The sequence below is a fragment of the Aspergillus neoniger genome (genome assembly GCF_003184625.1).
Source record: "Aspergillus neoniger CBS 115656 unplaced genomic scaffold BO87scaffold_13, whole genome shotgun sequence".
Taxonomy (NCBI): domain Eukaryota; kingdom Fungi; phylum Ascomycota; class Eurotiomycetes; order Eurotiales; family Aspergillaceae; genus Aspergillus; species Aspergillus neoniger.
In genome coordinates this window covers 225,156-247,294 of record NW_020291141.1, presented here as the reverse complement: position 1 = coordinate 247,294, position 22,139 = coordinate 225,156, and the positions used below count along the sequence as shown (strand labels likewise).

Here is a 22,139-nt window from a genome sequence, read left to right as displayed (position 1 = left end):
AGTAGTAGCTAGATAATTAAGAAGTAGGTAGGGTATTGAGGTGAAATGTGGCTGTAGATGAACAATCTCGGAAGTCGGTTTCCGAGATATTGTGAAGACAAACATTGTTCTTCTTCTTTCTACAGTAAGCTAAACAAAAAGTTCATTCTAGACATGATATGGCAATGTTGTGCAGGGGATGGCTGATGAATACGAACACAAACTGTGGGGAGCAAATGGGAAGATGCAGGGAAGTGCAAACAATGAGGACAGTAAGTAGGGGTAAATGAAAAGGGGAAAGGGGTCTAGGGTATCTTGTGCTGGGAATCCGCAAACGCCATGTAAATATCAGATTAATGTAAAGGAAATGATTAAGAGCGGATGTTCTGGAGGCGAATCGGTTAGTAAAACTGTAAGAATATATGCAGGGTGGCTGTTGACTTACAAACAAAAATTGGAGTTCGCGGGCTCCGAGTCTGGAGAGATTGCTCGATGCCTTCTCGTCCAGAGCACCCTCGACAAGCTCCCGCTTCTTATCCTGCAATTCAAGGATACGGTCTTCGACGGTATCCTTCACGACAATGCGGTGGATCTGGACAGGACGAACCTGTCCAATGCGATGGGCACGGTCGACTGCCTGCTCTTCGACATAGGGGTTCCAGAAGGGGTCGAAAATGATGACCTGGGATGCTGCGACGAGGTTCAGGCCGGCGTTGCCGGCTTTCAGCGATACCAACATAATTCTGCAGTCTTCGTTGTCGGTAAAGTCCATCACGGATGTGTTTCGATCGGCTGGTCGCATGCTCCCGTCGTAGCGTCGGTAGTCCCATCCTTGACGAGCGATAGGAATTTCCAGCAAGTCGAGCAGGGACGTGAACTGGCTGAAGATGATGGTTTTCTCGTTGCCGTCTCGATGGTAGACATCGCGCAAGATCTCCATGGCCTTTTCGATCTTGGCACTTGACATCCAGGTCTTTTCGAGACGACGCAGGTACTTGAGCTTCGCCTTCTTATTCTTCTGAGCATCCTTCTTGAGTTCCGCAAGGGACTTCTTGTTCTTTGCTTTGCCCTTGCCCTTCGCTCGCTTGCTTCTCGTAGAAGGTCCTTCTTCCTCATCATCGTCCTTGACAATGAACCGAGATAGACCTCCAGCGTCGTCGCTATCATCATCGCTGTCATCGTCGCTATCCTCGTCGCTATCCTCATCGTTGGTGCCTTCCGTATCTTTGGTAGAATCAACACCATCTGCTTCGTCGGACTCATCAGGGAAATGCACTTTCTTGAACGACCGATGATCGGTGATTTTCTTTGGATCCACCTTTGCGCGGCAATTGGGACACTTTACTTCGCCTCCGTCATCGCGCCCGTTCCGTAGGGCCATTTCAGGGTCCGCAATTCTGGAAAAGCACTCCGCGCAGGTTCCATGACCACAAGGGAAGAAAATGACGGGATTTTCAACAGCATCGATACAGATTGGGCATTCTAGCTCGGTGTTGTCCTTGAGTCGAGCAACGACTTCAGCGCCGAATGCTTTCGCATTGGCAATGAGATCCATGCCCTCTTCAGCGGCATTGACTTCGGTGGTGAAGTCCTTGATCAAATGGGGATGGCAGCACGCTTGTCGAAGTCGAAGTAGTAGAACCAAAATATTGGAATAGTTGCGTCCCACTCCTTGTTGGAGATATCGGTCCACCTCGCGTTGACTGCGTGACTCCAAAGTATTGTAGAACTCTTGCTCTTCCTCGCTAAAAACAGCGTGGACTCTTTCGGAGACCTTGGGCGGTAGTTGCAAGATCGGCTTGCCGTCAATTTCCGAGCTCTTAGTTCGCCGCAAAAGAATGGCTTTCAACAAGACCTGTAACTGGAGCATAGCCTTCTCGCGCATGGCGGGGCTAGATTTCAATGGCCGAGTGAAGTCCTAGAATACAAGGTCAATTTAAACTTCCGTTGACTATCTTAATGGGGTCAGGGAATACTCACGCGATTGAATGTCTCGATATTGGAGTAGGGGCGTATACGCAGAAACTTGATCAGCGAGTGTAACTCTTCGACATTGTTCATCATAGGAGTTCCTGTCATGCACCAGCGGTAGGTAGTATTGAGCTGGCAGCACGCAAGCGCAGCTTTTGCATTCCGATTCTTAATGCATTGGGCTTCATCCGCAATGACACGATGCCATTTACAACGCCGCCCCAGAAGAGGAAGAGTGTCCAGGGCTTGTCTCGCCAGGTTAACATCCCGTTCCTCTAGCTCCTCGTACTTCTGCTTCCGTTTCAATTCTGCGGCCAGTGTGCCGAAGGTGGTGAGAACCACGTCGTACCGCTTCAGTTCTCTGAAAGTGAGCCGTTTATCGCCATGCAATACCCAGATGGAAAGTTGATGTTTTCCGGGCTTAACCATCCGTTCGATCTCTCGTTTCCATTGTTGCACTAACGCAACGGGGGCAATGATCAGGGTGGGTTTGCGCTCAGGGTCAGTCGACGGGCGGGACACTATGAGGGCGATAGCTTGTATGGTCTTCCCCAGACCCATATCATCGGCAAGGATACCGCCCTTGTTGTCGCCCTCTTCCATCGACTTCATCCAAGACAACCCCAACTTCTGGTGCTCCAGCAGCGTGTACTTGAGAGCTTCAGGGGTTCCTTCGCGGTTCTGTAGGGCAATCTCGGAGTCAGGTCTGATGCTTTCCAGCAGCTTTTGAATATCTTCTTTCGTCTTGTTTGGGTCGGGGCCATAGATTTCAGAGCCATAGTAGTCACTAGGAAGGTCAGTTGCTACTTCAAGGATCGGGGCGTTATGAGGGGGGCCAAGTTACTCACTCTAGATAATCTCTGGCCTTGCGAAATCCACCTGGTCCCTGGTAATCTTCCAGATCAATATACGGAGGGTCTGAAGACCTGGGATCGTTGCCGCCGAGTATCATCCTTCCGGCTTGCACCAGCATCTCCCTGCCTGCATTGAGCCTTGCCATTGTGTTTGACATTACATGGGGACCAAACACAGATCCAGATCCCATTCCATCACGCGGCGCAGGAGACACCTGGAGTGACCGACTCTGCGCTTGATGACCAGGTCCGTTAGGCATCGTAGGGGCAAAAGGGCCCCAACGCGGAGGACGCGCATGTGGGGCGGCTGTAATTTGGCAATGGCGTTGAAAGTCGGACGGCGTGATCTCGGCGAGATCGCTATCATCGCTACTAAGCAAGGGCTGGGGATCTCGGGCTTCACTGAAGGGAGAGCGGTTGTTGTCACGACTGTGAGAGGGCAGAGATTCAAGTGGGTTATGTTGCGCCCAAGATTCGGGGAAACGGCCAGTGTTGGCCATGGAAGGTCTGTTCGACGAAGAAGAAGGAGCGGGAGCGGAGACTGAAGGTCTGGGAGGGAACATGCTGTGCGAAGACGACGGCGATTGAGACGGCTCACGGAAGGAATCATTAAGTCGGCGAGCAAACTCCGCGTCACGTCGCTCCTGTTCCCGACGTTCCTCGAGCCATTGCTCGGCCCGTCTTTGCTCCTCTTGGATCTCGCGCATGATATCAGCGCTGTCAATGCCCAAGATCTGGCGTAGCTGTTCATTGCCAGCGAGAGGGTCGTCTAGATCATCGTCGGGAGCATCATTGCTAGGCTCGGCCTCGGGACTAACGCGACGCATCCGCTTTGGCCGTCTGGAAACTGGGGCCTCCAAGTCGTCTGTGAAATCCGAGGAGTCGGAGTCATCTTCATCGTTCTCAGAGTGGCTATCCTCACTGCTGAGGTGTAGACGCTTTCGCAAAGTTGACGGTCCAGGAGCGACGGCATCAAAGCGCAGCACGGACCGATCATCAGACGAAGAAGACGAGTCGACCGAAGGTGCACGACCAGCACTTTCCGGAGCATCAGAAAAGGCACCATCTAGCTGGGCAGAAGACAAGCCTGAGCGGGCTGGACCCGGTGGCGGAGAGGCGGCGGACGGGCCCCCAGCGGGACGACCTTGAAGCACCGCTAGTCGGGCTTCCAGGCGTTTGATGACATCTAGAATCTCTTGTCGGTCTTCAGCGGCATCGGGTCGTTCCTCGTCCAAGCTTTGCAAAATAACCTGGTTGAGCTCGATATCCTCTAGGATATCTTGAATTGACGCGTCGGACGCGGACGCCATTATTGCCGAAGTTACTGAGCAAGGCTAGACTGAACTGGCAGGGCGCAAGCCGACCCCACAACACTCTGATAATAGGCGGGTTGATCTCACCAACGAATGAAGAGAGATCTCCCGTCTGTTCTCAATATATATTGGAGAAACAGATACAGTCTCAAGTAGATCAAAAAGGGGGAGAAGGCAAGTAAGTAAAAGAAGAGTGAAGTAGATTGGGGGGGGCGGCGGTATTCGGGGGGAGGAAGATCTGATTGATGGAGTTGCGGGAGTCGCGATCGCTTGGCGGTACCTGGCAGCTGAGTTTAAAAAATAAAATAAAAAAAATTAAAAGAGAACACAACACTCTTTTTATCTTTTAGTCTTTGTTTCCCACAGCTTAAGTGAATAAATTCGAATGATTCTCTTAGGCATCATCCCCAGGGACTGCGACCGTAGTCAAGGAATACGATCACATATAAGTACCTCTGTGAATTGATTTCCAAGGCTCTGAAGGTTTGCCCCGGCTTGAACTGGGTGGCAATCTCCATTCCCCTACTGCTTCAGGAAAGCCTGAAAATTTGCTTTTTTACCGGATGTCCGTTTTCTGGCATGTCATATTGATGCCTATCTGCCTATCTGCTTATCGAACTAGGTGAATATAAAATTCTACAACTTCTGCTTATTGCACTGCTATGAAAGGATAACTCTTTTTACTGCATCGTCTGTTATTGGTCAAATATCTTATGTGCTTATTTGCTGTGCATTAATCCGGCAGCTATAGTTCGTAAATGTCGTAGAAGCAGTAACACCACCGGCTGTGGCGCTCCTCAGCCACACTCTATACATATGCTCTCCTTTATGTAACCGTCTTTATCCGGCATTTGTCACGTTATACATGGTATTCATTGTCTTCAGCGATAGGGAAATTGTAACTTTGCCTTTGATGCAGCTATCAATGATGGCATGTTAAGTTTATGTGAGGTTGCAGATAGAATCCACAGTAGTGTCATATCGCCATATTCCGAGTAATAATGCGTCGTTACATGATGCATATGTCTATATCATGTCAATCTATGCCGTCTAAGAAGAATTTAAGTCAGCCCTCATATTGAGGATGCGACTAGAGACAAGTTCTTCTATGACCATATTATTAGCACCAGCAGATCATACTAAGTAGGTAAAAGACTCCAAACTTCACATATATTTCTAATGTCTATATGGAAGTGTATGTCAGATTGACGTAGACATATCTAATCCGACCTGAAAGGGTCGAACAGAGTCGACTGAATGAACCACCAGACCAAACCAAGAAGCAGGAAAATAATCACTATCATTTCAAGGGCCATGGCTATGCGTGGTGCTGTAGAATAGCGTCAGGCAATAAGGTGAATTCGGGAGCTGTTCTTGGGATGCAACAACTGTCTGCTCTGTAGAGTCAAAAGTGAAATGGATGAGACTGGAAAGAGATGTCTCAGCGAGCAGGACGGTGGATTTAAAGGTTCTGAGACAGCATAGTCAAGAGGACGCGGAATCTACCCTAATCATCTTACTTCATGAGGTGGGAAGTTAAGGGGAAAGGTGGTATTTGATGCTCGAAACTTCTCATCTTGTAGTTCTGCCTATCTTTAGGGAAGTTCCTTGTGGATCTAAAGGGCAGGAGTAATGATCTCTACGTCTCGCCGTTATCCGTCCGTCGAAAATTTCCTGCAGGCTTACACCATTAGTCTGAGACAAATCTCATATGTGACTACTCCTGCCTGGAGACGTAGTAGAAGTAATGACCGATTATGAAAGCAAATTGAAATGGATCGGAGCCAAAAGGGCTGTCGACAATGTTTTGGCAGTGTCTACTCCTGACTGGCCTCAGTAAGCTAATTGCCTTAAATGTGCCTATGTGATGTTCCAAGACATAGGCAGGGACTTATTCGCTGGTATGTAAAATATATATAGCTAGATCTCAAGAGAGTGTTGGCGGGAGTACTGAAGAATCAGCCACGTAGACAGCAGAAATAGCAAAGGATCAGATCAGATAGCGCCTGACTACAGTAAATTTCTCGACAGGGTATCATCCATCATCATCATAGTCTTGCACGAAAGTAGTTACTATCTTACGAACATCGTCTGAGCCTTGAGACGAGACAAGCTAGACAATCCCGCTACAGCCCAAAGTACGAGATAAACAAGGAGCGCCTTCGGACATAGTCGGTCGTCCCAAGGCAGTGCGCCGCAGCGATCTTATACGCATGCTATATGCAGCCCATGTCAGAATAAAGCCGGTATCCTTGACAAGCTGGACAGCCCAGATAACAGCAGGAAGTTATGCACAGACATTATGCGCGACTCAGAACCATCAACAACACGACGAAAGGCGACGTCTCTAAATCATCCTAGTAATAGACTCGCGAGTCCTAGGTTTCAATCACGCCCGCTTGCTGCTAGGTTGCATTTCGAAATCGGACTAACAGGAATCCAGTCTGGGGTAGTCTAGTAGTTCTCGAAGAATATGCAAAAGGACTAGATGCTAGCAGTTTCTGCTCTCCGGCCGAGTGGCCGTGTGCTAAGCCATACTTACCCACCCATACCCTCCAGGCCCGAGCTGATCCACACCGGCAAGGGGCTCACAGGCCAATTATCTCGGTTGCTCCCGATTACGATCGTGACCACCACATGGTGCAGTGGATCCAGTCGTAGAGAAGAAAGAGTAGTCACATATGGATGTGGGATGCCTTAAACCTTGCTACAATGGGTCGGTCATCTCCTTTGCGGGGACATTCCAGCTATGTGACGTATGAAGGTTTTCTCTCTTATGGCAGGTGGATCTATACTGGCAATGCACAATTGGTCTCTGATCTCGCAATCCGAAGATTTCAGATTGGCTGGAGGTCCGGTGCAATGACCCGGCAATTCATTATTCACAACTTTGGGGTTGGCCTCTGAATTGTCAAGATGTGGCATTCAGCATGCAGGCTGAAGCACTTCGACTTTGACAGGAGTATACCTCTCCCCGTAAACCTGACTGTTATAGTTTACCTAGTTCATGGTAGCTCGAAAAGTTCAGCCAGTCCAGTATCTCATTGGTCGGTATCTTTTATCCAGGCGTTGTTATATTTTGAGCAACCTAGGGTCGATGGACCGGGGCCCTCCGGTGCCAAGGTTGGTTGGCCTTGTTGTAACTGAACATACCTGCTCTCTCCAGAGCTCCCGTACATTGATCGATAGGATAAATCCTGAAAGCAGCCGATGATGGTGTCAAAAACCATAGAGTTGTCTTATGTTTGTGAGTACATAAAGGGTGTGCCTGTACGTAGCGATCACTCTATAGTATCGACCAATCCAATCCGGTAAATGGGCGTTTTCATCTTAGTCTGAAGGGTCGATTACACATCCCAAACGAGGAGACATGTTTCTCGGAATCAGCACCGCCTCCTGGCTCGTGATAGGCATCATAGGCGTTGGCTTGTGTCTTGTCGTGAAACTCTTTGAGACTTCGCCGGTTCCTAATGACATTCCTCGGGCTTTGAACAGGAAGAGTCTCCTAGGGCGTGCTGTGGAGCGTTTCGTTGGCGTCAACCCCATAAGTTTCATTCGCGAGGGTTATCAGAAGGTTGGTGGCACGCCTCTGAAGCATGTCTCTCTTGCTGATATCATTCTTATCTAGTACTCCAAACATCAAAAGCCATTCGTGCTGCCCAGCGTCGCTGAGGGCGATGAAGTTCTTCTTCCAAAAGACCTGGCCAAGCACGTTTTGTTTTCGAAAGAAAATGAATACAGCTTCAAAGCTTATATTACTGGCTTTTTCCAACTGAAGTACACCAGCTGGCCGCTGGCCTTTGCTAATAAATATGACAACTATGTCAAGCTCATCAGTAAAGATCTGACGGAAACCCTCAAGACGGACACGGTTGCAAGATCACTGGCTGAGGAAGCCCTATCATGTCTGAAAGACCTCTGGGGCGAAGATTCTGACAAATGGGTCGAGATCAACTTGTACTGTGCAATGGAGAAGATGGCGTCGCGGATGATCAATGTGCTTGCGATTGGACCAGGCCATAGCGACGACGAGATTCTTTTGAATGCCATGGCACATTGCTCGGATGCCATCGTCTTCGGGGCCAGTATCATAAAGGCGTTTCCGTCTTTCCTTCACCCGTACGTATATCCACACTAATCGTATTACCCGGGGGTCTAATCTTCTCTCAGAGTCATCGGGCCCATTGTAGGAATGGTCAATAGATACTTCGAGGTGATTTTCCACAAGCGCATGAAGCCTATTATTGAGTCCAAGATCAAAGAACAGCAAAATCAGACGGATCCCGAAGCCCAAGAGGAAACGCTGAAGTCTATTGTGAGTACTTTGCCCACAGTCTTTCGGTTTTGTGCTGACTTTCCCTCAGGATAGCTTGCTGGACCTGCTCATTCGGGCCGGACTCCGCAGCAAATGGCCGATGGAAGCCACGTCCATGTGGCTATCATATAGAATCTTCATGATCAATTTCCCGGGCGTACACACGACTGCAGTGTCCGCTACAAGTGTTCTTCTTGATATTTTGAGTGATCCGGTTGATGAGAACCTTGTCAATCATCTCAGAGCTGAAGTTGAGAGCATTGCTGGTAGTTCAAGTGGGGACTGGACGGCAGAGGACCTGGGAAGGGCTGCACTGCTGGACAGTGCTGTGAAAGAGAGCCTCCGGTTGAACGGCATTAACGCTGCCAGCCCGACGAGAAAGGTATGCACAAAATTCTTACTTTCCCCTTTCTCACTTCGTGGTCTCACTCACAATGCAGGTTGTCGCCCCCAATGGTGTCATTCTTGCGAACGGTCTTTTCCTGCCTTGCGGGACAAAGGTTGGGATCCCCCAGTATGCCCTCCACCGGGATGAGGAATTCTATCCGGAAGCGGATAGATACAATCCCTACCGATTTTACACCGAGAATGCATCTGAAAGTGAGAGACGTCAGAGTTCGATGACCACGCCTAGCGATGAGTATGTGGTCTTCGGTCACGGTCGTCGGCAGTGCCCTGGACGCTTTATCTTCGCCCACATTTTCAAGGTGTTCATCGCGGAGATGCTACTAAACTATGACATTCAGCCTATCTTAGTGCGTCCTAAGATTCACAGTAAGTTTCGATAATGGGGATTCATTATAAGCCGGAGACAGTGTTGACCAATAATTATCTAGGATGGGGCCGTTTCCAGCTGCCACCTGTGACCACAAAGCTCACTGTGCGGCGTAAGAAGCGTAACTCGGTTACGTGTGAATGAAGTTGGGCCACGAAAGGCGATGCCTGGAAGCCTTTGTATTGCGGCGATCAGTAAGAGTTGCCGAGCCGAGTTTGGTAGAATGGATACGGGTTAGAGATTAGTTGGTTTAGGAAACGAATGATTGTATTTGCGTCTCAAATTGTATACTGTGTAGAAACCCTGGTATTGCAAAGTGAGTAGACTGCCTGAGGCGGGAACAAATGAGATCATTTTTGGCGATCCCACGGACAATGATGGGTGGGCGTGTGAGAGCGCCAAGTCACACGAGACACGATCGCTTGCATGTGGGTATCAGTATCCGACTTGCAAAATGGTCCTCGGTCAGGTTACTTAAAACAACCATATGGGGAAGCGGTAACGGAGTAAAGATGTATGTAGATCTCCGAGACCGAGAGAGGTGTTGGGTCGTTGAGAGTTTATCAGCAAGGTTGACCAAGGCAGGAAGCAAGTAGCTTTTTGTAGCAGTCTGGCTTGTGCAATTGAACCAGCCAATCTGCACCGCTGACGTAGAGTTCTATGTAGCAATTTTTTTAATCCGACACCTGCAGCAAGGGAGAAGTGCAATGTAGACTGTAAAGCAAGAAGCAAAGGGTCAATCAAGGTGGTGGTGGTGGTACTACTTCGTTGATCACAGATCACAGGAGAAAGACTGGCTGGCTGACTGACTAGTAGTTACTAACTAGTAATTAGCTACAGTTGGTAGTGGACAGCCTCGGTCCAACCGTGCCGCGACCGCCTCCATTTCACATGTTCCGTCGCCCGAACTCTCCGGGGAAGCTCTCGCCGCAATAATAAGCAACCCCGGGGTCCAGCGCTGCTATTAATATATAACTCCAGTCCCTCCTCGGTGACAGCCTGTCTGACTACTTCTGGTTACATCAAAACTTACTCACTCCTTACCTCTTCGTTCATTGTCTGTGAACCCTTTCTATCTCCTCTCATACTCACCATGTCTCTCAAGAACGGTACGTCTATCCTCTGGTCGCCATTCCAATCATGAGCTGTGGCTGATCCTTGTGACACCCTTACAGACGCTTTCCCTTCTTCTGCCGCCTTCGACGCCATCAACTCGACTCTACAGGCTGATGCTGCCGAGCGCAAAGACGCCATCAACAAGGCTAAAGCGGTGGTCGCTTTCAACATCAAGAACGACAAGGGCCAAGAGGAGAGCTGGTATCTCGACCTCAAGGACAAGGGTGTCGTGGGCAAGGGTGCTGCTCCCGAGGGAGGAAAGGCCGATGGTGAGTTTAATCAGCTTCTGCACCAGTTAATCATCCGATACTGATCAGATATCGATGTTATTGCAGTGACTCTTTCCCTTTCCGATGCCGACTTCAGTGCCCTCGTAAGCGGCAAGGCCAACGCTCAAAGACTTTTCATGGGTGGGAAGCTCAAGATTAAGGGCAACATCATGAAGGCGACCAAGATGGAGCCCGTCCTGAAGAAGGCCCAGGGCAAGGCCAAGCTATAGATACCCGATTTTTGTTCGTTACTTTCTGCTACAGTTGAAACATCGACAGTGAAACACTGCTGTTATTGTGTTCTTTTTATTTGCCAGTTGGTATCATTTATATTGTAGGTCACTGGGCACTGCTCGTGTATTTCGTCAAGGACTATCTAGTATGTGCTAGGGGTAGGCTTAAGAATGCTGCGACGTCATTAGTACAGTCAGTTGCTTCTAGTACTCATTAAAGCTGTAGGATTAGGAAATACAACTAGGGTGAGGAAGAGGCGCAATTTCGGAGAAAGGGCAAATTTGAATTTACAGTATGGCCATGTTTCGTCACGTCAAAATACACTCCGTTATCGGGCTTTTATCACGGTGGTTTTTCGTTTGCTGAAATCCAAACCGTGCTGAGTGGTCACGTCATGCCGATGAAGTATATATTTGCCGAAGCAATGGTCGCTACTGCCACTACACTATACTTCACTAGTATTACTACTATGTAGTACCCTCACCAGATATTTGGTGAACTAAATATAGCGGACAATCAGATCGGCACTCTCCGACCATCGATAATATTAATTGAATTGACACATGTAGGTGTCAACTATCCGTGCTGCGAAAACGGCACGCCCTGCAGCTGCGAGAATGAGGGAACTTGCCATGGAAACCAGAAGGTGAAAGGGTTGCGGGTGACCCGAAGTGGGAAGAAATCACAATACCCCGTAAGGGTACCGTTTGACATGCCGCCTGCGCTTCAGGATGTCTGTGTAATTGTGGTAATAATACAGAATGCGGAAGACATGGATGGGGGTTTGCAGAACAGAAGAAAGAAACCTTTCCTTCCTTTCGACATCAGAGCCAAAGAGCCCCATCATCATCATCATGATATTGGCCGCCGGCTAACTTAGTAGAGAGACTCTTTGCTAAGCAAGATCCTGGTCGACCATGGCTCAAGGTCGCCTCGCCTGGGGCACGTAAAAAAGCGAAAGCGCCTTTATGTCATCCCGCCAAGATGTCACCTTGCATGGCCATCACGTGACCGTAATTTTTTCTGCCAGCAACCTTCCCTCTTTGCCGGCAAAAGTCGCGAGCCGACGCTTCAAGGCTAAAAAATAGAAGCTCACTTGAGCACATCCCCCCATCTTCACCAAGGCAGAGCGCATCGAATGGAGCCGCGCCTCCTCATCACTACAGCCAGCAGTACCTAACATTCACTGCTCTGCCTTTCAACTCCCTTCCCTCCTCCCTTGATCCCGTTCTGGTCTCGTGGCCTCGCTAGTTTCGCGCAGCGCGACTCTTTCACCAGACGATCGCGCCATAACCTGCCCTCGCTTCCTGGACAGGTCTATGTTTGGATAATTCACCGATTTTGATCAAATCACTCGTGATTCTTCGATACGACACCTGCGCGGAATACGTTGATCGCTTGGCTCGCGGATCCATTCACACCAACTTGTTTAAGAGACCCCGTATATCAACCGACGTGCCTTTAGGAGTCTCTGGAGCTACGGGCCCAGATCCTACCGGACGGACTCGAGAGGTCAACTGCCGTCCCCGGATATCATTTGTACGCAGTGAATAATTATACACTGTGCATGCCGCACGGTCCTTAAGGGGTGAAACCAGACACACAAGAAGGGGCTGAAGTCAACTACTGTCTGAAAAACATCGAGGATCTCGCCGCTGAGGACATCGGGGGCTCAACTATAGATGTCTAAGAGATCGGCCCAGGGCCCTCAAGGGGACAAGGACAGCGATCTATTTGCATTCAACATGTCGAGCACACCGGACGATAAGCCGCAGCGGGCAACCGCGGCGCAGCTTGCGAACAGAAAGTAAGTGGATGTAGACCGACCTTTACGGCCAATCTCATGCATGCAATCATTCACTTGTCCTGCAGCCTCCAAAGTTACTGGGACGCTTGTTGAAAATAGGGCTTGACTTTGATCTCCCGTCACGTTCTTTTTTCTTTTTTCCTTGTGTATTCTCTTTTCATCTAACACCTCGCCTTCTCCACACGTTCATACCACTCCACCTCATGATTCATCTTATCATCTCGCTCATCAGTCTCCTTTGCACGTCAATTAATCATAATCTCGTTGCTAACCCTGTTAATAGAATCAAAGACGTTCGGAGGCGTCGTCCCAACAGTGCTGCCCCGAGTGCTCCCGCGCCGTCGTTCGGCGGAGGCCCTTTCGCTTCCATCGACCCTAACACAGTCTCATCCACACCCGCTAGTTCCCAGCCAGCCTCCAACGGATTCACTTTCGGCCAGAGTCAGAACCAAAGTTTTCCAGGAGCTAGTTCGGCACCTAGTCAGAACGGAGGCACTCCATTTGCTTTTGGCTCTGGAGGGGGTGGAAGCTCCTCTTCTTCCTTCAATTTCTCTTCATCCTTTGGCGGTACAAGCTCAGCTAGCAACCCATTCGCCAGTATGAACACTACTACTTCCGACCAGTCATCTAAACCGGCCAGCTTCTCGGGCTTCCAGGGCTCGATGTTTAACATTCCTCCGGGTGGAAGCCAATCCCCCGCTCAGCAGCCTTTGCCTTCGGGCTCAATATTTGGCACATCATCCCAATCGAACGCTAGCACGGGTGGCCTCTTCGGCGCCAGCACAAACAATGGCCCTTCTGCCTCTGGTGCGGCTACGCCCGCGTCGGGAAGCATATTCGGCCAGAACAATGCGGCTGCTGCTAGTACGCCTTCAACGAATCTCTTCGCGCAGTCTAGTGTGAAGAAGCCGTCCCCACTCGGTCAATCCTCAGCTTTTAGTGGCGATGACTCGATGCAAACTTCTCCTGATGCAAAGGGTAGCGGTTCTCAGGAGAAACCATCCATCTTTAGTAGCGCTCCTCCGGCTCAGCCTAGCTTTGCGGGCGCTGGAAGCACTTCATTGTTTGGCGCATCTGCTTCGTCGGCGGCAGAGACCCCCTCCAAGCCCGTCTTCGATTTCAAGGCAACCACCCCTTCAACATCCTTGTTTGGCGGCGCTGCCACCCCTACCCCTTCTGCTTCGACACCCGCCGCAGCTGCTGCGACCACCGCTGCTCCGGCATCATCCTCATTGTTCGGCGCTGCCTCGCCCGCGAAGCCCTCTACACCATTCCAGAATCCTTTCCAGTCATCGAACCTCTTCCAAACCACGTCCTCGACATCGCAAAAGCCCACCGAAGAGAAGAAGGAAGAGCCAAAGCCTGCCGAGTCGCAGCCCAAATCTCCATTCCAGTTCTCTGCATCAACTACTACACCAGGCTCCCTGTTTGCCAAGAGCGATGCCACTGCCTCTCCAGCTCCGGCTGCTCCTTCGACTGGTTTGTTCCAGACTTCGTCTACGAAGAATCTCTTTGAGCCTAAGCCACCTGCAACTGCAGACTCGGAACAGACGAAGGCGCCAGCAAACCCATTTGGTGGCTTGTTTGCGAAGCCGGCTACTCCGAGCAAACCTGCAGGCGAGCAGCAGCCCCTTCCTTCCTCTTCCACACCTTTCCAGGGACTTTTTTCCAAGCCAAGTGCTCCCAACGATGCAGCAAAGACGAGCGAACCGGAAAAGCAGACCACCCCTGGTCCAGTGTCGTTTACCCCTTCAAGTGGTGGTTTCTCCCAAACCTCCAATCTTTTCTCACCCAAACCTGCAGCATCACCGGCTCCCGCCACGGAGACTCAAGCAACGGTGGCTTCAACTTCTGTTGCTCCCGCTGATAGTGCCGTCAAGGTCAATGGTGCGAAGTCCACACCTCCGGTTTTCACCAATGGAAGCACCGCACCGTCTACCTTTGGACAGATGCAGACTCCGAAACTGGCAGAGAAGACAACGGATAAGAAAACTTCGGAAGATGCTGAGATGCTTTATCGCATGCGCACACTGAACGAGTGCTTCCAGCGCGAACTAGCTAAGTTGGACCCCTCGAGTCAGAACTTCGACACCGCTGTTCAGTTTTACATGCGTGTTCGCGCCACCCTTGGCGCTTCCTTTGGTTCAAAGCGCAAGGCATCAGGCGAAACTGAGGATGCTGTTGCAACTAAGAAAGCTCGGCCATTTGGTATCCCAACCGAAAAGGCTGACACACCCAAGGAGAACTCTACTGCACAAAGCTCCACACCGTTCAAGGCCTTTGGCACAAGCCAGGCCTCTCCGGCAAATGCCAAGAGAAAGTCAATCGATGAAGGCGATGGCAACAGCCCTGCTAAGCGCGTGAACGGAGACTCCAGCACTGCAAACATATTTGCTCAGTCATTCTCCAAGTCCAAGACCGAGGCTGACAAGCCTGAACCTGCCGTGACCAAGCCGACCACCCCCGAAGCTACTAAACCCGCTCTGTTCTCTACTACGCCAACTACGGCCCCCGCCAAACCTCTGTTCTCCGTTTCAGATTCGACTTCGAAGGGTTCGGCTTCCACCTCGCTTTTCTCCTCGTCCATGTCTAGTGCTACCTCAGCATCAGCCGCACCTGGAACCGCTCCCAAGAACCCCTTTGTACTGAAACCTACCTCCAGTGACGGCTCTTCCACAGGCTCTGCAGGTGGCACAGACTTCTTTGCCCAGTTCAAGGCCCGGTCTTTTGAGGATGCCGAGAAGGAGAAAGAGAAGCGCAAGGCCGAGGATTTTGACTCGGAGGAAGAAGACGAAGCCGAGTGGGAACGCCGTGACGCTGAGGAGCAACGGAAAAAGAAAGAGCAGTTTGGGACTCAAACCCAGAAGCGTGCAAAGTTCGTCCCTGGTAAAGGCTTCGTTTTTGAAGATGAGAGCAACGAGTCTCCTGCAAAGAAGGCAGAAGAATCCTCTTCCACCACCCCCGGCGCTGGCACCGTTTTCTCAAGCCAAAACAACGCTGCAGTCAAGTCCAACAATATTTTTGGTCATCTGTCGGCGACTCCGTCTGAGGCCGAAGACAACGACAATGAAAACGATGCGGATGACACCGAGGAAGCCTCTACTCCTGGCGACGAGTCCGACGATGCGACGGATAATGCTGGTTCAGCTGACAAGAAGTCTGAATCTGCCGAGTCCCCAGCCAAGGAGCCCGAAGCTGCTGGTCGCAGCCTTTTCGATCGCGTTCAGTATGGTGAGGACGGAAAACCCAAGCGCCAGGGTGAAGAGGAGCAAAAGGGTAACGTTTCGAGTCTCTTCGGGTCCTCCAACTTCTCATCTCCCTTTAACGCTCCCACCTCCCTCACCCCAGCCAGCAGTGGCGAGTCCAACCAAGCTGCGGCGAAGCCCGCGACGACCAACCTCTTTGGCGCATCGAGCACAACCAGCAGCATCTTTGGTACACCCTTGTCTGGCTCGGGAAACAGTACCCCGTCCATCTTCAATGCAGCCCAAAGCGCTACTAAGTCGACTGGGGATAACACCTGGAAGCCCGATTCTCCGATTAAGTTTGCCAGCGACTCTGCCAGCGCTTCATCGTCAAAGCCGGACTCTGGGTCGGCAACACCAGCACCTGAGGCGCCCAAGCCATTCTCCAATCTATTTGGAGCACCGCCTTCCCTAAACAAATCATCTACTTCTAAGGACGCCCAACCATCGCTGGGGTTTACCTTTGGTACGCCGGGGCAGTCGTCGCCGTCTGTCTTTGCTCCTTCCACACTTACTTCTGCCGCTGCCAGTCGTTCCACCACCCCCGGAGGTGCATCGGATACGGGAGCAGAAGAGTCGGGAGACGGTGATGGCGCCGAGTCCCTGCCTCAGGTCGATCTCACGCGGGGCGGCGCCGGCGAGGAAAACGAAGATCTTGTGACGGAGAGCCGGGCCCGTGCCATGAAACATACAACCGGCGCAGGGTGGGAGAGCCAAGGCGTTGGATTCCTTCGCGTTTTGAAGGATCGGACCACTTCTCGTGGGCGGATTGTCGTCCGGGCAGACCCGAGCGGCAAGGTGATTCTGAACACGCGCTTGATGAAAGAGATTCGATACTCCGTGGCGAAGAACAGCGTCCAATTCCTTGTCCCTCAATCCGAAGGCCCTCCTCAGATGTGGGCCCTGCGGGTCAAAACGAATGCGGATGCTGAGCGCCTCTGCAAATCCATGGAAGAAACAAAGAATTGAGTACTGCACACTTTGATTTCTACGACTAGATGCGGTACATAGGATATGCGACTGAATTTACTTGATGGACTTTGCAGGCGTCTAAGTGGCGATGTATTATGGTGTGCTTTTTCTCGCTTGATTTCTGTTTTATATCAACTTCCTTTTCTGCATCAGAAGACCCTCACCTGGCGCCGTTTTAGGTCAACGCCCTTCTCCCTTTTGTCCGTTGGAATTAAATCATCCGGCCTTGCAGCTACTGTTATTGTCTTTTCTTATCTATGACAGGCCGATCAAAGATGATCGGCTGTCTGCCGCCCGAACAAACAGACGGACATCTGTGGTTTTTCCTTCCCTCTGATTATCTCACTGGGAACTTGTCTCTGAAGATTGGTGTCTCTTTTCATCTTCTCCCTTCACTTCTACCCTTCAGACACCTCAATCATCCCTTCTTCCCCGACTTTTCGAGAACCTGTGTAAGTAAAAATGTTTCTCTTGTTCTTTTTCACATCGTGCAACTTGATTGCTGCGGCTGCATCGTCGGTAGCGTCGTTTGTTACTCTTACTCTCTGTCTGCCCAACCAGAAAACAGGCGCATCTAGCATAGCGAGTGGGAAATTCGAAGAATCTGGTTTTTATTATTATTATTATTATTATTATTATTATTATCATTATTTCTTTGCGAAATGGTATTGTGCTTCCGAAGTCCGATATTGCCATTTGTTCATGTTTATATTTTATCTAAAGAATTATAATAAAATTCTTTCATACCTGGATTTCTTTTCTGTAGTATTATTATTGACGGGTGGAAAATTTGTGACCCGTACAACTACCATGACTGATACTACTACGGCATAAGGTATGGTATGTAAGTATGTGCCCCACTACCACCACGAACTACCACCATGCTTAGGAAAAATTAAGACATGGTACGTAGCTGATAGCCCACAGTCCTCCACCTCAAGACTCCAATCTACTACTACTACGATAACACTGTCGATCAATCACCCTACGTACTTCTACTGATATAATACTAAAGAAAGATGGAAGGAGATTTTGGAATTTTTTTATTATCTCTTCCAAAAAGCCGAACCCCGTCCCGTTGCATCATCCATCATGAATAAAAAAAAAGGAGAGAACCCGTCAAGCTTGCAAAGAATCAGGGCTTCCATTTTTTTAAGGGGGAATAAGATACATGATGTTTGTGTTTTTTTAATCGATCAAGGAGAAATTAGAGAGTAATTTACTCCTCATCGACAACGGCGGTGTGAAGACCCTTGACATCCTTGACGTTGACAGCCTGGACGTAGGAGTAGAGCTTCTCCTTGGCGCCCTCCTCGTCGTTACGCTTGCGGGAGATGCGAACACGGAGACGGTAGGGGACGCCCTTGACACCGGCTTCCCAGACCTTCTTGTTGAGCTGGGGGTCGACACGGACGTCGGTGGTACCCTGTTCGATTGAGGGTATGCGTTAGGTGATATGTACTTGGGTTATGGGGGTGGGGAGGGAGAACTAACCATAGCACGGGTAGCGAAGGCGCGGATCTCCTTGATAGCACGAGGAGCACGCTTCTTGAAGGAAACACCGTGCATCTATACCCAAAAAAAGAACGAATATTAGTCTTCCGCCCGAATGCCATCTGGTAGATGTGATTTTGGATATTTTTGCTTTGCGAAAATGCGGCCATAGAGGTGGACTTCATCAAACTAATTCTTCTTTTTATGGGTTTTTCTTCTTCTTCTTCATCTTCCTCAACAATCTAGTTCCTGATTGTTCCTCCACACATGTAATTTTTCAGACAGGTGCGGTGGGCTCTCTCGCCCTAAACCTCTCCTTCTTCACTCGTAATCCTCGAGTTCGGGAGTGGTAGAGGTGGGAGGAGGAAACGAGGATTCGGACTCCCGCTTTGTCTTTTTTTATTTTGTTCTCCGTCCAATTGCCTCCATGTTTTCGAGGTTCCGCGGAAATCGCTCGCAGGTAGAGTCGAATTGTGATGAATATCAAGTGCAGATGTTTTGGCTGTGTTCAACGTACTCTCTTGTGCATGTTGATGGTGTACTCGCGGGTGACAACGTCGGCGATGGCCGAGCGAGTCTTCTTGCCGGTCTTGACGGGGGCGGACATTTCTGTGGTTGAGGTAATAATGTTAGGATGGGGTGATTCTCGCGGAGAGAATAAGAGGCTCAAGCAAATCTGCGGAGAGAATAAGAGGCTCAAGCAAATCTGCGGAGAGATCTCACTCACTGAATGAGGGACAGAAGTGTCGGCTGTCGTGGGCTGCAGTGGTCGTCGACTGTCAAGGATGAGGAGATTTCGAGACGGTGTTTTTTCGCAGTGCTGGTGGGTTTTCCAGTGCGGCTCGCTTATCGCCTGTGCGCACTCTGATTCGTCCATTTTACCAGCACGTGAGTACCTTCCCGCAGCTAACCATGTTATTGCCTGAGGCAACAAATAATATCGCTTCAGGCTTGCTTACATGCTCTCCTACTCTTAGTTACTGTGTACTATCGCGCTCTTTCCATTTCAACGGTCGCGGACTAGGTTCGTAAGTCATTCAGTTACATTCTAGGCTATGACTGGCTCGCAGCTTATATTCGTCGCACTCAATGCGAGGTGCAGGGCTATTTGTTATCGGCACTCACGTCCGAGTACAGATCGAATCGCCGCTGCGTGTAGATCGGAATACCCTTCCTCGTGTTCTGGATGGTCTCGTTATCCAGGTCCGCGTAGATGATATCTTCCTTCTCCTCCGTCTCTGCCAGCACATTCGCGCTCGGATCCACAACCAAGCTGTGACCGTAGGCGTGGTACGAAGCGCTCATGTCTCGAGCAGGACTACACAAGGCCACATACACCTGGTTATCAACGGCGCGAGCCCGAGCCAACAGCGACCAGTGCAGCGGACCGGTGGTGGTGTTGAAAGCGCCCGGGTAGACGAGCATGAAGGCGCCCTTCCGAGCCGCAATCATGCCGGCCTCTGGGAAGCGAATATCGTAGCAGATAGCCAGTCCAATTTTACCATAGTCCGGCAGATCTACCACGGTCAATTGGTTACCTGGCGACAGGACCTCGCTCTCCTTGAAGGTGATCTTGCCGGGGATGTCGATATCGAAGAGATGAGTCTTGCGGTGGGTTCCAATCAAGGCACCGGTGGGGGAGAAGACCAGCGAGGTGTTGTAGTACTTTTTCGTGGCCGGCTCAAGTTCCGGAATGCTACCACCCACCAAGTAGGCCTTGGCTTCTGCGGCGATGGACGAAAGCGCATGGTAGGAGGGGGACTGTTCTTGGGTGGGTGGGGAAGGAAGCAATGTCTCGGCGTACTTGGGAAAGTATTGGGTACCGTAGGGGGAGTTGAAACATTCCGGAAGGACGATTAGAGAGGCACCAGCTTTAGCAGCTTCAAGAACCTTGGAGCGAGCATGCGCAAGATTTACTGTCTTGTCGGCGCCTAAAGACCATCAATTCTCAGCATTCGATTCGGACCAGCTTGGGAGAGAGCGAGGGGAGGCGGGGACGGGGTGAGATAACAATCGTACGCACCTGCGGCCAGTTGGATCAAAGCCAGCTTCAAAGGTTTCTTGAGAAGAGAGGCCATGACTGTGGTTGTAAGATTACAGTATCAGCGATAAGGGTGTCTGAATGGGGGTGAGTGAAGGGAGGGCGAGGCGATAGAGTGCAGAGAGAAAGAAGTTGGCCGAGTTGAAGCCATGCGGGGAAGCCAGTCGGAGTCGCTCCTTCCCGGCGAACCTTGTTACTACTAACTACGGAGTAGTACCTACTCCTCTCTCTAGCAACTACTAGTTACTATTCTCCAACCACCCACCCAGAAACTTCATTCTCGTCTACAACTTCTCCCACTGGTTTTGTTGCTAAAATGACTCTAACGTATGCTTTCCTTCGTCAACTACTCTCTACTCGTCATCACTTTCGCAGTTATACTACCAATATGAGGGAGCACACGCGTCGTGACCTAAATCGCCTACGGAGAAAACTTCCCGGATTAAGTTAAGAATGCTGGCTTATCCGCATTTTGCAACCATCAGCCTTACTAAATCGGGGCAGACGGGGGGGCACCCAGGGATTCTTCCAGCAAATTTCCATAGAAACTGCCGGCAAGGCAACCTCAAGGCGACGTCTCCGGGACCAGAACACTGCTATACATTGGCATCGGGTGGGATAGTGATCGATGCAACACACTCACTATAATACCATATAATATAGACAGTCATACCCCTCGGTCTTGTACGACATTTTCGACTCTCTCATTGCGCCACAAGGAGAAGGCCTGAACCTCCCAGTAGAGGAGGTGCGATTGATTGGCGATGCCTGTTACACAAGCAATAGCAAAGAATGCTACCGTTCTCCCGGGACCCATCCCTGTCTAAGACGTTAACAGCACTCATCCAATCATGTGGGACTGGAAATTAGAGCCGACACAGTAGCAAAATGTTCTCGTACACTTAGGGCCCAGAGCTAAGCCTATTGTGCCAAGCTCTTATCACACGCTTATTCTGAGTGGTGTCGACTACTTTGGATTGGTGTGTGGGTAACCCTCCTACACCATGTAACTTTAGCCCACACACGCTTCTGGGCCCAAGCTAGCGGCGCTGCATGGGGACCTAAAGTGTGCACGGAGGTCCAGTTAATCGAATTAAGGGTACATCTATATCTCGAATCAGATCGACTAGTAGCCATTGACTGTGTGACAAAAATCTCCTGGGACGTTGCTTCACCTAGTCTGTTCAAGCCGTTTCGGGAAATCTTGGCACCATCACGATATATTGTAGGTCTTTAGAAAAATGCTATAAATCGAGAGACTTGTAACTAATCCCGGTCACGTTTACGCTTCAGCTTCGAATTCGTCTTGAGATTTTTCTGGTCTCCGCCGAGGCCTCCAGTTTCAAGTAAAACGAACATTCCTGTCTACATCTTCGATTTGAATCTATTGCTCCCTAGACACAATGCCTTCTCATACACACACCGCCATCTTGGCTCTGGCACTATCGAGTGCTTCGCTATTTGCCTCCCCGGTTGGAGCTCACCCTGTTGAGTTACAGGCCAGGGCTCCCGCAACTGTACGTTCACCCTTACGGTATATATTGCTGTTCATGTTGTGCTGACTGGTATACAGGAAGAGCAGTCTGTTGGGCTTTTGGCTCTTGGAGGCGGTTGTTCTCAAAAGAGAGATGTTGGAGCCACTGATCAGGTTGCCGGCGGAGGCTGTGATGATGACGACGATGGCTCCGGCAGTTCTGATGGTAATGATGGCTCTGGAAGCAATGGCTCTGGAAGCAACAACGGCTCCGGGAACA

At 50.3% G+C, this 22,139-nt stretch overlaps 5 protein-coding genes across 5 annotated transcripts in view; 3 read left to right on the top strand and 2 right to left on the bottom strand.

The window, feature by feature from the left end:
- Positions 1–23: 23 nt before the first annotated feature.
- BO87DRAFT_458358 (DEAD/DEAH box helicase) lies at positions 24–4,335 on the bottom strand. Its single transcript, XM_025628868.1, has 4 exons — positions 2,799–4,335; positions 1,960–2,737; positions 425–1,897; positions 24–365 (listed from the first exon to the last, which is right to left on the bottom strand). The coding sequence occupies exons 1-4, from the start codon at positions 4,112–4,114 to the stop codon at positions 351–353; spliced, it is 3,582 nt and encodes a 1,193-aa protein (XP_025480541.1). The 5' UTR covers positions 4,115–4,335; the 3' UTR covers positions 24–350.
- A 3,152-nt stretch (positions 4,336–7,487) lies between these two features.
- On the top strand, positions 7,488–9,351 carry BO87DRAFT_396251 (cytochrome P450; the record flags this gene model as incomplete). Its single annotated transcript, XM_025625237.1, has 6 exons — positions 7,488–7,691; positions 7,746–8,236; positions 8,288–8,432; positions 8,482–8,814; positions 8,873–9,206; positions 9,269–9,351. 6 exons carry the CDS (start codon positions 7,488–7,490, stop codon positions 9,349–9,351), a joined length of 1,590 nt encoding a protein of 529 aa, XP_025480540.1.
- A 923-nt stretch (positions 9,352–10,274) lies between these two features.
- On the top strand, positions 10,275–11,125 carry BO87DRAFT_332929 (SCP2 sterol-binding domain-containing protein). Its single transcript, XM_025620388.1, has 3 exons — positions 10,275–10,316; positions 10,383–10,592; positions 10,659–11,125. The coding sequence occupies exons 1-3, from the start codon at positions 10,301–10,303 to the stop codon at positions 10,820–10,822; spliced, it is 390 nt and encodes a 129-aa protein (XP_025480539.1). The 5' UTR covers positions 10,275–10,300; the 3' UTR covers positions 10,823–11,125.
- A 6,773-nt stretch (positions 11,126–17,898) lies between these two features.
- On the bottom strand, positions 17,899–20,506 carry BO87DRAFT_357215 (carbon-nitrogen hydrolase). Its single transcript, XM_025621399.1, has 6 exons — positions 20,368–20,506; positions 19,470–20,275; positions 19,072–19,120; positions 18,862–18,953; positions 18,345–18,419; positions 17,899–18,276 (listed from the first exon to the last, which is right to left on the bottom strand). The coding sequence occupies exons 1-6, from the start codon at positions 20,420–20,422 to the stop codon at positions 18,070–18,072; spliced, it is 1,284 nt and encodes a 427-aa protein (XP_025480538.1). The 5' UTR covers positions 20,423–20,506; the 3' UTR covers positions 17,899–18,069.
- A 939-nt stretch (positions 20,507–21,445) lies between these two features.
- BO87DRAFT_375860 (uncharacterized protein) overlaps positions 21,446–22,139 on the top strand; it is a 1,733-nt gene continuing 1,039 nt past the window's right edge. The window contains exons 1-3 of the mRNA XM_025623147.1: positions 21,446–21,610; positions 21,679–21,902; positions 21,959–22,085. Of these exons, the coding sequence (XP_025480537.1) occupies positions 21,789–21,902; positions 21,959–22,085 (241 nt within the window). The 5' untranslated portion in view covers positions 21,446–21,610; positions 21,679–21,788. The remainder of the gene's footprint in view (positions 21,611–21,678; positions 21,903–21,958; positions 22,086–22,139) is intronic.